The sequence below is a fragment of the Penaeus chinensis genome, chromosome 19, assembly GCF_019202785.1.
Source record: "Penaeus chinensis breed Huanghai No. 1 chromosome 19, ASM1920278v2, whole genome shotgun sequence".
NCBI classification, from domain to species: Eukaryota; Metazoa; Arthropoda; class Malacostraca; order Decapoda; family Penaeidae; genus Penaeus; species Penaeus chinensis.
This window is the reverse complement of record NC_061837.1, coordinates 26138086-26153085: the sequence shown is the minus strand read 5'-3', so window position 1 is coordinate 26153085 and position 15000 is coordinate 26138086. Positions and strand designations below refer to the sequence as shown.

Here is a 15000-nt window from a genome sequence, read left to right as displayed (position 1 = left end):
GTGGGAATGAGGAGAGGTGGGGTTGTCGTGCAGGTAAGGGGCGTCGGAGGGGAAGGTAGTGGGCCGCAGGTGGGCAGGTAAAGCGTGGGTTATTAACAACTGATTGCTCCGCGCCACAGGTGATGATGGCGATTCCTATCTCATTATTTACTATCTTTGGGGCCGCCATTCTTTTGCTACCGAGTAATTGAAACACGACGACGCAACTGTAACGAAGTTAGCGTGAATCGGTCATTGCGTACGTACGGCGCCCCACCACACCCCCCTCCCTCCCCTTACCCCCTTTCCTCAAGGTGTGTCGTGAGTACGCACAAGAAAGTGTGAAATTCTAATAACGACCCGGCCTGTCCATGGCCATACGCTCTGCCAACTGCTTCGTTTTCCGCCGTTTTGTCCACCATTGGTCGGTTATTCAGAGACCGCGGGATCAAAACCTCCTTCTGGGCGGGATAGAAAAAGCATTTGATGTTAGTTTTGTGTACATTGAAGCTAGCGAGAGTATATTACACTTTGATGGCTTACGCGATTTATGGGTTTCTGCTCTAGGGGGGAAATTGTTCGGGTTACCGGTTAGTGCTTATTGGGAGGATTATCCAGGAGCGTTGAGAGCGCACTTTCATGGTGATGATAGCAATCGTGTCTAATGGAGTTTGTAGCATCGTTTGTTCTGAATGTGTGAAGGATATAAAGGATATCCGTTGTGGATTGTTTTACCCACGGGGCACTAACGCCACATTCATATTGGTTAGCAAAAGTAGAGCGTTTAATTCTCACTTCTGTTTTTGCCACTATCATAATGAGAGCGTCTCGCAAAACTCTTATATATGAAGGTATTATTTGTATTGTGTTTTATCCTTGTTTCAACAAAGATAAATGCTGTAAATGATATATAGATTAATGAGTTTATTTTTTAATGATCGGTAAAACTTTAGATACAAATTAGAATGGCTTTGGTTAGGGATAGGGACAGGAAAATTTGAGAAAAGAAGGAAATTTTGGGGAAAGAAGATAAAGAGAGGAAACAAAAGAATAAAGAACTAGAGTAAAAAAATAGGCTGAGTAAAACGAGGGTGTGGAGTGAGGCGACGAGTAGGCGGCGGCGGCGAGGGTGTAACACTGAGCCTCCGAAGTGGGCGCTCAGTAACCACCCAGCGGGCCGTGTGAGAGGACGTACGCATGCGCTCTCCCGGTCCCGTGTGCCAGTGACCCTCCGCCTTGGTCGCGCGTGTGCCTATGGATGTTGTCTTCTGGATTCTCCCCTGTTACCGTGTTGTGGTCGTGGCACGTTGCATCGGGAGTTGAAGTGTTGATTAACTTTTGGTCATTTTGAGTGCTGGGGGAACACTTTGCCTAGAACTGCATTTTGCGGTTTGTTTTCTCGGAAGGACCGTGGGAGTGTAGCGAAGCTCTAAAAAAACTGTTTCGTGTATTCCCTACTAAAATATTTGGAGGAGCTTGTGGATTTTTGTGGATGTGTTAATTACGAATATGGGATAAGTGACTTGCAAGACGCGCTGGCTATTCGTGCAAATTGGCTGGATAGTGGAATACAATGAATATTTACTTCAATGGCTGCTTATGAACGATGACCCTCGTTCACGTCCGCTGAATTAAGTGATCGGAAACCCGAGTGCCCTTTTGGCGTACTGCGTGACCATGCCTTCAGGAGAAGTCATGGGCGTGAAGCAGCAGCCCACGTCTTCGGGCGTGGGTGGGCTGGAGGAAGACAAGAAGGCAGTGTACAAAAACGATGACGAATACGACGAAGATCTGGCGCAGCTGGACATGCTGTTGCACTACGTAAACAACCTGTCTGCTTCTTTGGAGTTCCTCGCTTGGGAAAACAAACGTAAGTGCAGTGACATCAACCTGGTCCCAAGGAAGGCTATAAGGACGATCTCATGCCTTCTGCGGCCATTTGGGATCATTGAAGTCTTGGTATGGAGCTTCTGAAGTCTTAATTTTCAGTTTGCATTAGCTTTGATTGCAAGTATCCCTTCATGATAGGGTGAGCATCGCAAATTTTTCTTCGAGAGTTGATATCCTCGGGAATGTGTGTGCTTGTGTATTTGTTTGGAGATTACTGTGCATCGTGTTCCGTAACGGGATGCTTTGTGGTTTTAAAAAGGGAGTCATGCGAGGTCAGGTAGCGGAATCCATTGCATTTGTGTACAGTGCGTAAGTGGCACTATTGCCATACTTATTTGAGAAATTACCTGTCCAATAGGTGAGATTTTGAGCGCTCACACATCTGTAAAGTCATCGAGAGCAATTTACAACTGGGAACTGCATATGATTTGTACTACTACCCCTCTTAAGATGTAAGTGGTCATGTTAAGTTTCATTGCAGCGAAAAGATTAGTATGTAAAAAATGGAGCTTATCACGAGCTTTTCCTGCATGATAGAATAAAGCCACTTCACGGCTGGATTTTAAGATAAGTATTAGTGAATGATAAGTTAAGAACCTGGGTTTTATTTTTATTATCAGAACCGAACTTCTTGGCTGCCCAGGTCGACTGTAAGGGCGCCGCCTCCTTGAGATCCCTGAAGGAGGGTGTTTTGTGTATACATGTACTTTAAAACTCGCAACGGTTATTTTTGAATGTTTGTTTCCTTTCGTATTTCTGAGTTTTGTTGTATGATTTCATGTCGATTAGGAGCAATTGGATGCATTGGTTTGTTGTCAGTTATGATTTCGTTGCGTGTGCTGATGCGTCTTCGATTTGCTTTGCATGAGCTTGTGTAAGAACTTGCTTACTGCAACTCGGAAGTTTAGCGATATGTTTAAGAGAATGTTTCTGTATTTTGGTCTCTCTTTTCTTCTTCATCATCTTCTTTTCTTTTTTGAAGACAGACGTTTAGGTTAACTGTTTCGCAGAGTCTTCGGAGCCCATTAGCCCGGAGGCGCCACTTGCTTGTAAGACAGTCTCGTGTTACTGAACTGAGCTTGTGTTTTTGTTTTTGTTTCGAGGCCAAGATTTTTCAGGGCCGATAATGCCGACTACAAAGCCGTGATTCAGGAATGATTAGTTGCTGTTATCATTTTTTCTGTTCTTCCTTTTTATGTTTCTGATTTGCATTTATGAGTCAGAGAGAGAGATACAGACAGACAGGCGCAGAAAAACAAACGAACACAGACAAAGACAGGGATAAGGGAGTGGTTAGAATGAAAGAGGACGAGTCAGTTTGCACGCTCGCGTATGCGTATTTGACCCTGATATCTTCACATACTGACATCAGTCCATGAACATTCTGGTCCTGTCATCTTCCCTGGGCGTGGAGGCACCAAGGACGTGTCACGCCCCGCATACTGGCATTCCCCTCGGGCTGGAACATGACTCAGACCATGCAGCGCAGAGTTCCCTCGGGCTCTCGTGTTCCGCGGCTGGAAATGCCTGTATATACGCACAGGCTGGAAAGGGATGGAGGGTGGGGGAGGAGAGACAGATAGAAAGAAAGAGAGGAGATTGAGTGAGTGAGAATGAGCATGAGAAAGAAAGGGGAAAAAAAACAGAAACATAGAATGAAGGAGTGGGATGATAAGAGAGAAGAAAAGAGGGACCGAGAAATGGAGAAAAGAGTATTTTCCCAATGTGGGCAATGGCTTAAAACCAGAGACGACCTCGGAGGATAAACCACAGGTAGCCGGCAGCGCACCCCACCCCGGCGGCCACGGTGACTCGCCTGTGTCAATAGGAGCAGCGTCGGTCGTGAGCCTAATGAAGCTCCCCGGCGCCTCCAAGTCCTGCAGGTGGTCGGCCAGTCCTCTCCCGCATCCCGCCTGCGTTGTTGCACGTCCCAATGCGGTGCATATGTTTCAGGCGATTTGCTCATTAAGTCGGCGTATCAATAGTATTCTGCGTGGTTGTTAATGCCTTGTGGTGTATGGATGTGGTTGCTTGGGGGCGAGTGTCTAGGCTGAAGGGACGATGAAGACGATGTCCATGTCTTGTGGGAGATGGACAGCAGGAGCAATAAACGCCGGGACGTTGTAGTTTTATTGTTCCAGTGCTGGACGCCGCGCCGACCCTGCCTCGTGGCCCGGCCGGCGCCACCGCGTCCAGCGCAGCGGGCAGCGTCTCCGTTATGCCCTGGGTCGCTGTGGATCCTTGCGACTTTCAAATGTCCTTTCATTTTAGTTAGCATTAGCATTCTATGACATACGTATAATAATTTGTAGAATGACAGAAATAAAATTCAGCACGAAGACTTATTACAGCGTTACTCGTAAAACTCGTTTTGTAATTGATGAGAATTGATTAACATTCGCCAATTTCCTTCGGCTGGCGGTATGATGACGTCACGCCTCATGAATCGACGTCACTTCCCCTGCCAGTACCGGGTTGCCCTTGTGTACTGCGAGCCTCGAGGCCTTGTGATTCACGCGGAAATGGCAACAGGCGGGATATTGGCCATTTCCTGACGCGCAAAATATGACGAAATGGGAGCAAAAATATTGCAACTGTCGGAGCGCTAATGACGTTGGAAATGTAGGGAGGATCTATCTTTGTTATTTCCCTCCTGTCGCCGGGATTGGTCGTTCCTTTGTGGCGGACGGAATCGGTCAGTGACTTCGGGTGGGTGCGCGTGGGCGTGTCTTTGGGGGGAGGTCACGGAATGTTTCGAGGCGCTTATCTTTATTGGTGACAGATAGTGCCCCCCCCCCCCCTCTCTCTCGCTCTCTCTCTCTCTCTCTCTCTCTCTCTCTCTCTCTCTCTCTCTCTCTCTCTCTCTCTCTCTCTCTCTCTCTCTCTCTCTCTCCCCCCCCCCCCCCTCCCTCCCTCCCTCCCTCTCTCCCTCTCTCCTTCTCTCTCTCCCTCCCCCTCTCCCTCTCTCCCTCTTTCCTCGTTTGTCCTCTCCCCTCCCTCCTCCATTTTGCCTCTCCCTCCCCCCAAGCCCTAATCAACACACTGACTCACGTCCGGAAGTACTCCCCCCTCCCCCTCCCCCCTCTGCCTAGAGGTGTGGGCAGTGCGTGTAAAGGTGTGACACGCTGCTCTGTTGGCACGTCTGCTCTTCGCCTTGGCATTAGTGATAAACTCTAAAGACATAATAGAAAGTATGCCTGGTTAATTAATTGTAAATTAATATGAATGTATTTACATGCCTTATTAGAATTCACCGGCGATTATGCTGTCAATTCATTTAAGCTTTGTCGTATGTTTGTTCAGGGCTGTGTGTACACGCCAACCCCGGTGACCGTGGGCGCCGCGAGGACTGGTGCCCCGTCGCACGCCCAGAAGGCCATTAAACGTTGTGACTTATGGGGAAAGTTTATGGTTCTGCAAAGATGATAAACGCCACTTGGCTACTGATCGTCGGTGTGCATAATTCATCAAATGTCACTTTGTTACTTGAACACACCAGCAAAATACACACACACACACACACACACACACACACACACACACACACACACACACACACACACACACACACACACACACACACACACACACACACACACACGCACAAATACGAACGCAGAGAGAGAGGCAGAGAAGGGGAAAGAGGGGAAGCGGTCAGCCAGTGGCAGAGAGAAACCCAGCACATGGGCAGATGAGATGACAGCGAAGTCATAACAGGAGTTGTGGTGACTCACAGGAGGAAATTCCACCACCTCAGAGTACGGCCGCCCACCGCGACCTCTGGACGCGCGGGCAAGGACGTCTCCTATAAGGGTGGGGGTGGAGGAGGAGGATGAAGAGGAGAATGCAGTCGTGATTTTGCCTTGACGTCACGAGTTAGTGTTATCCCGGTGAAGTCACGCGGTGTTTTGTAAAACGTCGTCCCCGACGACCGAGGTGGTCGTGGCGTAGCGTTCGCAGGGTAGTCTCTTTTTGGTCGTTTTCTTACCAGATTGGAGGTTGTTTCCCTCTCCTGACCACTCCTCCCCTTTCTCCCCCAAGCCAACCCTCCCTCCGTAACCTGTTCCTGTGTCGAGATTGTGTTCCTTCAACCTATATTCCCCCTTCTCTTCCCTCCTAACCCCCATCATACCTCCTTCGCTCCCCTTCGGCTATCTCACACGCGATACCTGCCTCGGCCGTGAAAGTGTTCCTTAAGAGACAGGAAAAGGATTTTTACATTTTCCTTCATACCTTTTCTCAATTCCATTTTCTCCTTTTTTGCTCATCATTGAGGTGTCCGACTTCAACTTTTCTTGATTTCTATCTGTCTTTTTTTTATCTCCTCTTTTCATTTTTGATTCGCCTGTACAATCCATTCTTCCTTCGTCATTGGAGTCTGCGATTTCATCTTCTTATTTCCTTATTTTCTTATTTCCCCCTTTTCTTATTTATCTTCACCTCATTTCACTCTTTATTCCCCTGTATAATCCATTCTTCCTTCGTCATTGGAGTCTCTGATTTCATCTTCTTTTCCTTATTTCCACCTGTTCGTCCATTGCCTCTCTCCTAGCCCGTGTTTACCCTGCTCGTTCATGTTGCGAAGATAGCCCCGGCGAGGTGGCCTATCGCAGAGCCGGTTCTCTCCCACTTGCCATGTTGCCGCCCGCTGCAACGAACCGATGATATGAGGAGCTAGGGATTTGTCTCCGTCGCAGAGACGCATTTGAAGGAGTTATTTGTATACTGATGACGCTGGGGGAGACGAGGTCAGCGGCACTGTCATTTGACCATGTATCGCGCCCTCGTGGTGTGTGGGAGGTTGGTCAGGATGCGCGTGTAGGATCTCGTGGAGGTGATGCATTGCCTAGGATGTTCGCTGGGTTACGTGAGTGTGGGCGTCGGGGAGGGCGTGCGGGGTGGGGGTGGTGGTGGTGGAGGGGGGTATTTGCATGCGGGCTTGGTAAGGCGGTGCTTGCGAGCTGCTGATTAGGGAAGTGTGGTTGAGGGCGAGTGGACAGGGGTTGTGGGAAGAGGTCTTGTCTAGTTTAGAGAAGAAAATAAACTTTTGTACAGTAATTTTGGTCCTGCTCTTCTGCAAGCATGTATACAGTCACGCACACACCATTCGTGTACAAACACACACACACACACACACACACACACACACACACACACACACACACACACACACACACACACACACACACACACACACACACACACACACACCCTCATTCTCATTCTCATTCTCACTCTCACGCATTCACACACAAACACACCTTTCAAGTGTGTTTTGCTCTTGTCAAATCTCCTAACGAGGCTAAGGTGGTTTTCTCAAGCTAGTTGGAGATCAGTCGGGAGATGGACAGGTGTCGTGTTAACTCCAGCGTTTCCCACGCGTGCTAGTCGGGACCCGCTTTCGGCCCATCTGTTACCTAGGCCTGGTTGGTGTGGAAAGTGCGGTAGGCCTGTATGGCAATAGGCAGAAATGCAGGAATGTTTGTGATAGTAACGATTTGATGTAGGCCTATATACGGGTGTTGCAGGTACATTTAATTAGTACTGGGCAAGGTTAAAGGAGGCGGTTAAATGTTGTAGGTGTATGTGAGGATACAGTGAAAGGGACTCAAAAAGGAGGATGTGAAAGGTCTAGATTCGACCGAGATATCCTCGAGAGATCCTTTGGCTTCTGTAAGGCGATAGCACCAAAACTTCGGTATCTTTTATTTTCAGTTAACTAAAACCGATCTGCCCTTTTTTCTGCGCCGTGTAGGATGCGCGAGGCTGATTAAAACTTTAAACTTAGAAGCGAAATCGGATACCAAGAACCTCAGACAGAAACCGAACGGCTGCCTCTCTCGCCTTGCCCGCATCCGCTTTTAGTCCCGTGTGCATATTATGGAAGATTGTCTCATACATTGCATCAGGCGTTATCGCGCGTGTGACGTCAGTCGGTTTACTCACGACGGGTGTCATTTGGGTGACATGACAGCCTGACGGATCTCCTCCTCGCTCGCTCCTTTTCCTTCCTGTCTGCCCTCGCAACTCGTGCTCCATAACCTGCTTACTCCTAACCCTCGCCTGTTTCCTTGCGTCCTGCTTGTTGCCTCGAATGTCATGTATTCAGAGACAAAGGAACACAGATAATTAACTATTAGATTAGTCTCTATGCTTTTTATAAAAACAAACAGTGGTACCAAAACACGGAATCATGCGTGTAAACAACTTTCACTTCCCCTCCGCTATCTCGGTGTAAATAAACCAAGAGCGCGTTGATTATTTTCACAGAACCGTTTTCCTTATCTTCCGTATCGTTTTAACGTATGTTCGTTATCCCATTTACTTCCGTCCACCAATCCTCGATTATCGCCATCTTTCACCACCTCCGTTATTCTCACCCGTGTTGCTTATCGTCCTCCGTAAACACACGATCGCTTTAAAGCCTGTAGTGCCAAAGGTGCCAGGTGCTGCCACTCGCTCCCCACGCCCTTGCTAGCTTGATCCTTTTTTTGACACTTGGGTGGGATGGTGTTGATTAAGAGATAGTGAGGATGATGATGATGATAAAGATAGTGGGGGAGAAAATTGGATGCTGGTAAAGAAGGGAAAGAGGTTCATAATAGTAAATTAGACAGAAATGAAGTTATATGAAAGGAAAATAACAAAGAAAAATTATTTATAGACAGTATAAGTAAGGAAAAGGGAAATAAACAAATAAGAAAAATCATGATTCCAAACAGCTGTCTCGCAGACGGGCGGCACAGAACCCACCCGGCCAAACCTGCCGCGATAAGTCGATCGTTATCCGTGTTGATAAACAGATTGGCGTCGCTGCAAAACCCTTTGATCACAAGCGGGCGTGGAAACGTGCGTGCGTGTGTGTGTGTGTGTGTGTGTGTGTGTGTGTGTGTGTGTGTGTGTGTGTGTGTGTGTGTGTGTGTCACTGAAGGGGGTTTTTGCCTTTGACTTGGATTGCGTCCCGCCCACTGAGGTAAAAACGTAGATATGATCGTACCGGGAAGGTCTTCTGGCAAGGTTGACATCAGGGGTGGATGGATTTATTTTTGGGTGAATATTGCTATAGTGAACTTTGCTGTCGTCGTTAATAACGAAGATTTTGACTTTATCATTGTGTCACCATCATCATCGTTAGTATCATTATTAATATTACTCTATGGTTACCCTCGCCATTGTTGATGTCACTACGAATGAAAGGCGAAGAAGACCCGGGCTTTAATAACTTCCTCAAGGGCCCCACGACTTCCATCTCGTAACAGATCATTAACCTCTCCTTACCACCCACGCCTCGTGCCTCCGCCCACGTCCCCACCCGCACCACATCTATCACCTCTCAAGATCACGCCCCAAGGCACAGTCACCCGTCCAGGCACCCAGGCACGCCCCTCTTACGACAAGGTCACCCGCGTACACCCTACATTAATTATCGTGACTTACCGACTACATTACGCAGGCGGGAGCGCTCGTTCAGTCATGGGCGGTGGGCGTAGGCTCGGCGGCTGGAAGGCCCGGAAGGTGGATCTGAGGCGGGCGGGTTGGGCGAGGGCAGCTGGGGCGGCGGAAGAGAATGTATGGGCGGGGATAATAGAGTTCTTCCTCTTCCCTGATGGATTTGAATGTAAAGATTTAGACGCCACTCCGGGGGTGGGGGGAGGGAAGAGAGGCGCAGTTTTGGATGTTGCTGACGTCTTGGAGGGAGGGAGGCCGTGGCGAGAGGGCCCGCAGCGTCGACGGGACCTTGGTGATTAATGTAGAGTCTTGCATTCAGTGTCATTTATTCACTTGTGCCAGGGACGCCGAACCCGATTTCATTAAGTCGAAATGTTAATTTAAACTAGGACTGATAGGAAGGCAACAGATGATAAATTTTATATGAATTGTATTTATAACTCAAGCTTCATGTAATTATGCTTGTTTTGAGTAAGTGACTTCCTGTAGAGCTTCGCGACGCCGGCTCGCAAGCCGCTATAGTCAGTGACCCCCGCGCCGCCCGAACTCGAGCGGCGCGTAAGTTGCAAGGGCCGGCGGTTTGTTTACGGTCATGCGGGGTTCGCGGGCGTCGGTGGCGGTCGTTTGTGGCTCTGTCCGAAAACGTGGCGCGATTCCGTCCGGATTTAGAGGCAGCGTCACCGTCTGAAGCCTTGGTCACTGTAGCGTGAGCAGAGAAGGAGCCGGTGACACCATAGGGTGTGGTGAGCCAAAGGAGCGTGAGCGTGATTCACTTTTGCTGCGGCCAGTATGAGGACCGCAGCTTTGAATCAAATCTAACGCAATCTCTGCCACGACAACCACCCGGCTGTGCTATTATGGTAATGCTGCCTAATAGTGGCGCTCTGTATGAAAGTGGCACCAGGGTCATCTTAGATGAAATCTGTCTTGTTTCATCTATTTATTATTTCTTCCTTCATGTTGTATTTTATTCGTATTGGTAAACCTCCCGCTTATGCGTTTTTAGGAAGTTGGTATGCGCTGCGCTCAAACGCCAGCGAATAAGCCACGCGCATATATTAAGTAATATGTAAAACACTTTGTTATGTAATCTTAACAAAGGTTCTGTAGCTATTTAGAATATTCATGTCCGTGCCGATGAATTCGTGAATACGCACGGCCAGACTAAGTGCTTCTATCCAAATACGGTCCGTGCAATTACGGTGGTGTTGATGTGGAAATTCTCCTGTTTAATTGCCTCACACAGGTTATTGGTCCAAGGGGTGGAGGGAGGAGGGGGTCCATAGTACGTTAATGACCTCGGAAAGTTGAATGGTCTTGGTGGTTTTAACGGTGATCGTTCTTATGGTTTTATACTGTCCGGTGAAAGTTGGTGTTTTTGTGTTTCTCTCTCTCTCTCTCTCTCTCTCTCTCTCTCTCTCTCTCTCTCTCTCTCTCTCTCTCTCTCTCTCTCTCTCTCTCTCTCTCTCTCTCTCTCTCTCATACTGTCTTTTAAAAAAAGATAGCAAATTTGAGTAGAGAAACCCACAGCGAGACTCACTTAAGAAAATTAACAGTGGTGTGAGGTCTAGAGGTTTACAATTACATCCGTATAGGGGTAGGAGGGAGGTGGGTACCGGTGCCCGGCTGAAGGAGGGGGGTCGGCGTCTCCGTGGGGAGGGAAGATGTACGAGAGACGAACGTGTCACGTCCATGACGGACGTGGGAAGCGTTTGTGATGGGCGTTGAGAGACGCTGCGGAATCGCCCCGAGGAATTTGGCGAAGGAGGAATGTCTACTTTCCTCTTCCTTCTCCGGGAACTTGTGTCGGGGAGGAGGAGGAGGAGGAAGAAACTGCAGTGCTGTCGCTGAGGGCATTACGTAACGGCATGGCTGGGCTGGTGCCCATACACACACACACACACACACACACACACACACACACACACACACACACACACACACACACACACACACACACACACACACACACACACACACGCACAAATACGAACGCAGAGAGAGAGGCAGAGAAGGGGAAAGAGGGGAAGCGGTCAGCCAGTGGCAGAGAGAAACCCAGCACATGGGCAGATGAGATGACAGCGAAGTCATAACAGGAGTTGTGGTGACTCACAGGAGGAAATTCCACCACCTCAGAGTACGGCCGCCCACCGCGACCTCTGGACGCGCGGGCAAGGACGTCTCCTATAAGGGTGGGGGTGGAGGAGGAGGATGAAGAGGAGAATGCAGTCGTGATTTTGCCTTGACGTCACGAGTTAGTGTTATCCCGGTGAAGTCACGCGGTGTTTTGTAAAACGTCGTCCCCGACGACCGAGGTGGTCGTGGCGTAGCGTTCGCAGGGTAGTCTCTTTTTGGTCGTTTTCTTACCAGATTGGAGGTTGTTTCCCTCTCCTGACCACTCCTCCCCTTTCTCCCCCAAGCCAACCCTCCCTCCGTAACCTGTTCCTGTGTCGAGATTGTGTTCCTTCAACCTATATTCCCCCTTCTCTTCCCTCCTAACCCCCATCATACCTCCTTCGCTCCCTTCGGCTATCTCACACGCGATACCTACCTCGGCCGTGAAAGTGTTCCTTAAGAGACAGGAAAAGGATTTTTACATTTTCCTTCATACCTTTTCTCAATTCCATTTTCTCCTTTTTTGCTCATCATTGAGGTGTCCGACTTCAACTTTTCTTGATTTCTATCTGTCTTTTTTTTATCTCCTCTTTTCATTTTTGATTCGCCTGTACAATCCATTCTTCCTTCGTCATTGGAGTCTGCGATTTCAATTTCTTATTTCCTTATTTTCTTATTTCCCCCTTTTCTTATTTATCTTCACCTCATTTCACTCTTTATTCCCCTGTATAATCCATTCTTCCTTCGTCATTGGAGTCTCTGATTTCATCTTCTTTTCCTTATTTCCACCTGTTCGTCCATTGCCTCTCTCCTAGCCCGTGTTTACCCTGCTCGTTCATGTTGCGAAGATAGCCCCGGCGAGGTGGCCTATCGCAGAGCCGGTTCTCTCCCACTTGCCATGTTGCCGCCCGCTGCAACGAACCGATGATATGAGGAGCTAGGGATTTGTCTCCGTCGCAGAGACGCATTTGAAGGAGTTATTTGTATACTGATGACGCTGGGGGAGACGAGGTCAGCGGCAGTGTCATTTGACCCTGTATCGCGCCCTCGTGGTGTGTGGGAGGTTGGTCAGGATGCGCGTGTAGGATCTCGTGGAGGTGATGCATTGCCTAGGATGTTCGCTGGGTTACGTGAGTGTGGGCGTCGGGGAGGGCGTGCGGGGTGGGGGTGGTGGTGGTGGAGGAGGGTATTTGCATGCGGGCTTGGTAAGGCGGTGCTTGCGAGCTGCTGATTAGGGAAGTGTGGTTGAGGGCGAGTGGACAGGGGTTGTGGGAAGAGGTCTTGTCTAGTTTAGAGAAGAAAATAAACTTTTGTACAGTAATTTTGGTCCTGCTCTTCTGCAAGCATGTATACAGTCACGCACACACCATTCGTGTACAAACACACACACACACACACACACACACACACACACACACACACACACACACACACACACACACACACACACACACACACACACACACACACCCTCATTCTCATTCTCATTCTCACTCGCACGCATTCACACACAAACACACCTTTCAAGTGTGTTTTGCTCTTGTCAAATCTCCTAACGAGGCTAAGGTGGTTTTCTCAAGCTAGTTGGAGATCAGTCGGGAGATGGACAGGTGTCGTGTTAACCCCAGCGTTTCCCACGCGTGCTAGTCGGGACCCGCTTTCGGCCCATCTGTTACCTAGGCCTGGTTGGTGTGGAAAGTGCGGTAGGCCTGTATGGCAATAGGCAGAAATGCAGGAATGTTTGTGATAGTAACGATTTGATGTAGGCCTATATACGGGTGTTGCAGGTACATTTAATTAGTACTGGGCAAGGTTAAAGGAGGCGGTTAAATGTTGTAGGTGTATGTGAGGATACAGTGAAAGGGACTCAAAAAGGAGGATGTGAAAGGTCTAGATTCGACCGAGATATCCTCGAGAGATCCTTTGGCTTCTGTAAGGCGATAGTACCAAAACTTCGGTATCTTTTATTTTCAGTTAACTAAAACCGATCTGCCCTTTTTTCTGCGCCGTGTAGGATGCGCGAGGCTGATTAAAACTTTAAACTTAGAAGCGAAATCGGATACCAAGAACCTCAGACAGAAACCGAACGGCTGCCTCTCTCGCCTTGCCCGCATCCGCTTTTAGTCCCGTGTGCATATTATGGAAGATTGTCTCATACATTGCATCAGGCGTTATCGCGCGTGTGACGTCAGTCGGTTTACTCACGACGGGTGTCATTTGGGTGACATGACAGCCTGACGGATCTCCTCCTCGCTCGCTCCTTTTCCTTCCTGTCTGCCCTCGCAACTCGTGCTCCATAACCTGCTTACTCCTAACCCTCGCCTGTTTCCTTGCGTCCTGCTTGTTGCCTCGAATGTCATGTATTCAGAGACAAAGGAACACAGATAATTAACTATTAGATTAGTCTCTATGCTTTTTATAAAAACAAACAGTGGTACCAAAACACGGAATCATGCGTGTAAACAACTTTCACTTCCCCTCCGCTATCTCGGTGTAAATAAACCAAGAGCGCGTTGATTATTTTCACAGAACCGTTTTCCTTATCTTCCGTATCGTTTTAACGGATGTTCGTTATCCCATTTACTTCCGTCCACCAATCCTCGATTATCGCCACCTTTCACCACCTCCGTTATTCTCACCCGTGTTGCTTATCGTCCTCCGTAAACACACGATCGCTTTAAAGCCTGTAGTGCCAAAGGTGCCAGGTGCTGCCACTCGCTCCCCACGCCCTTGCTAGCTTGATCCTTTTTTTGACACTTGGGTGGGATGGTGTTGATTAAGAGATAGTGAGGATGATGATGATGATAAAGATAGTGGGGGAGAAAATTGGATGCTGGTAAAGAAGGGAAAGAGGTTCATAATAGTAAATTAGACAGAAATGAAGTTATATGAAAGGAAAATAACAAAGAAAAATTATTTATAGACAGTATAAGTAAGGAAAAGGGAAATAAACAAATAAGAAAAATCATGATTCCAAACAGCTGTCTCGCAGACGGGCGGCACAGAACCCACCCGGCCAAACCTGCCGCGATAAGTCGATCGTTATCCGTGTTGATAAACAGATTGGCGTCGCTGCAAAACCCTTTGATCACAAGCGGGCGTGGAAACGTGCGTGTGTGTGTGTGTGTGTGTGTGTGTGTGTGTGTGTGTGTGTGTGTGTGTGTGTGTGTGTGTGTGTGTGTGTGTGTGTGTGTCACTGAAGGGGGTTTTGCCTTTGACTTGGATTGCGTCCCGCCCACTGAGGTAAAAACGTAGATATGATCGTACCGGGAAGGTCTTCTGGCAAGGTTGACATCAGGGGTGGATGGATTTATTTTTGGGTGAATATTGCTATAGTGAACTTTGCTGTCGTCGTTAATTACGAAGATTTTGACTTTATCATTATGTGTCACCATCATCATCGTTAGTATCATTATTAATATTACTCTATGGTTACCCTCCCCATTGTTGATGTCACTACGAATGAAAGGCGAAGAAGACCCGGGCTTTAATAACTTCCTCAAGGGCCCCACGACCTCCATCTCGTAACAGATCATTAACCTCTCCTTACCACCCACGCCTCGTGCC

At 48.4% G+C, this 15000-nt stretch overlaps 1 protein-coding gene across 6 annotated transcripts in view; it reads left to right on the top strand.

The window, feature by feature from the left end:
• Positions 1 to 15000, top strand: part of LOC125035408 — a 412822-nt gene that overhangs the window by 300878 nt on the left and 96944 nt on the right. For 2 of the 6 annotated variants that reach the window (XM_047627778.1, XM_047627777.1), the window contains exon 1: positions 1132 to 1849. The exons of 2 other annotated variants lie outside the window; for them this stretch is intronic. In XM_047627778.1, the coding sequence (XP_047483734.1) occupies positions 1657 to 1849 (193 nt within the window). In that variant the 5' untranslated portion in view covers positions 1132 to 1656. Of the gene's footprint in view, positions 1 to 1131; positions 1850 to 15000 lie in introns of those variants that run through there. 2 more of the 6 variants (XM_047627781.1, XM_047627779.1) reach the window with 1 other exon arrangement.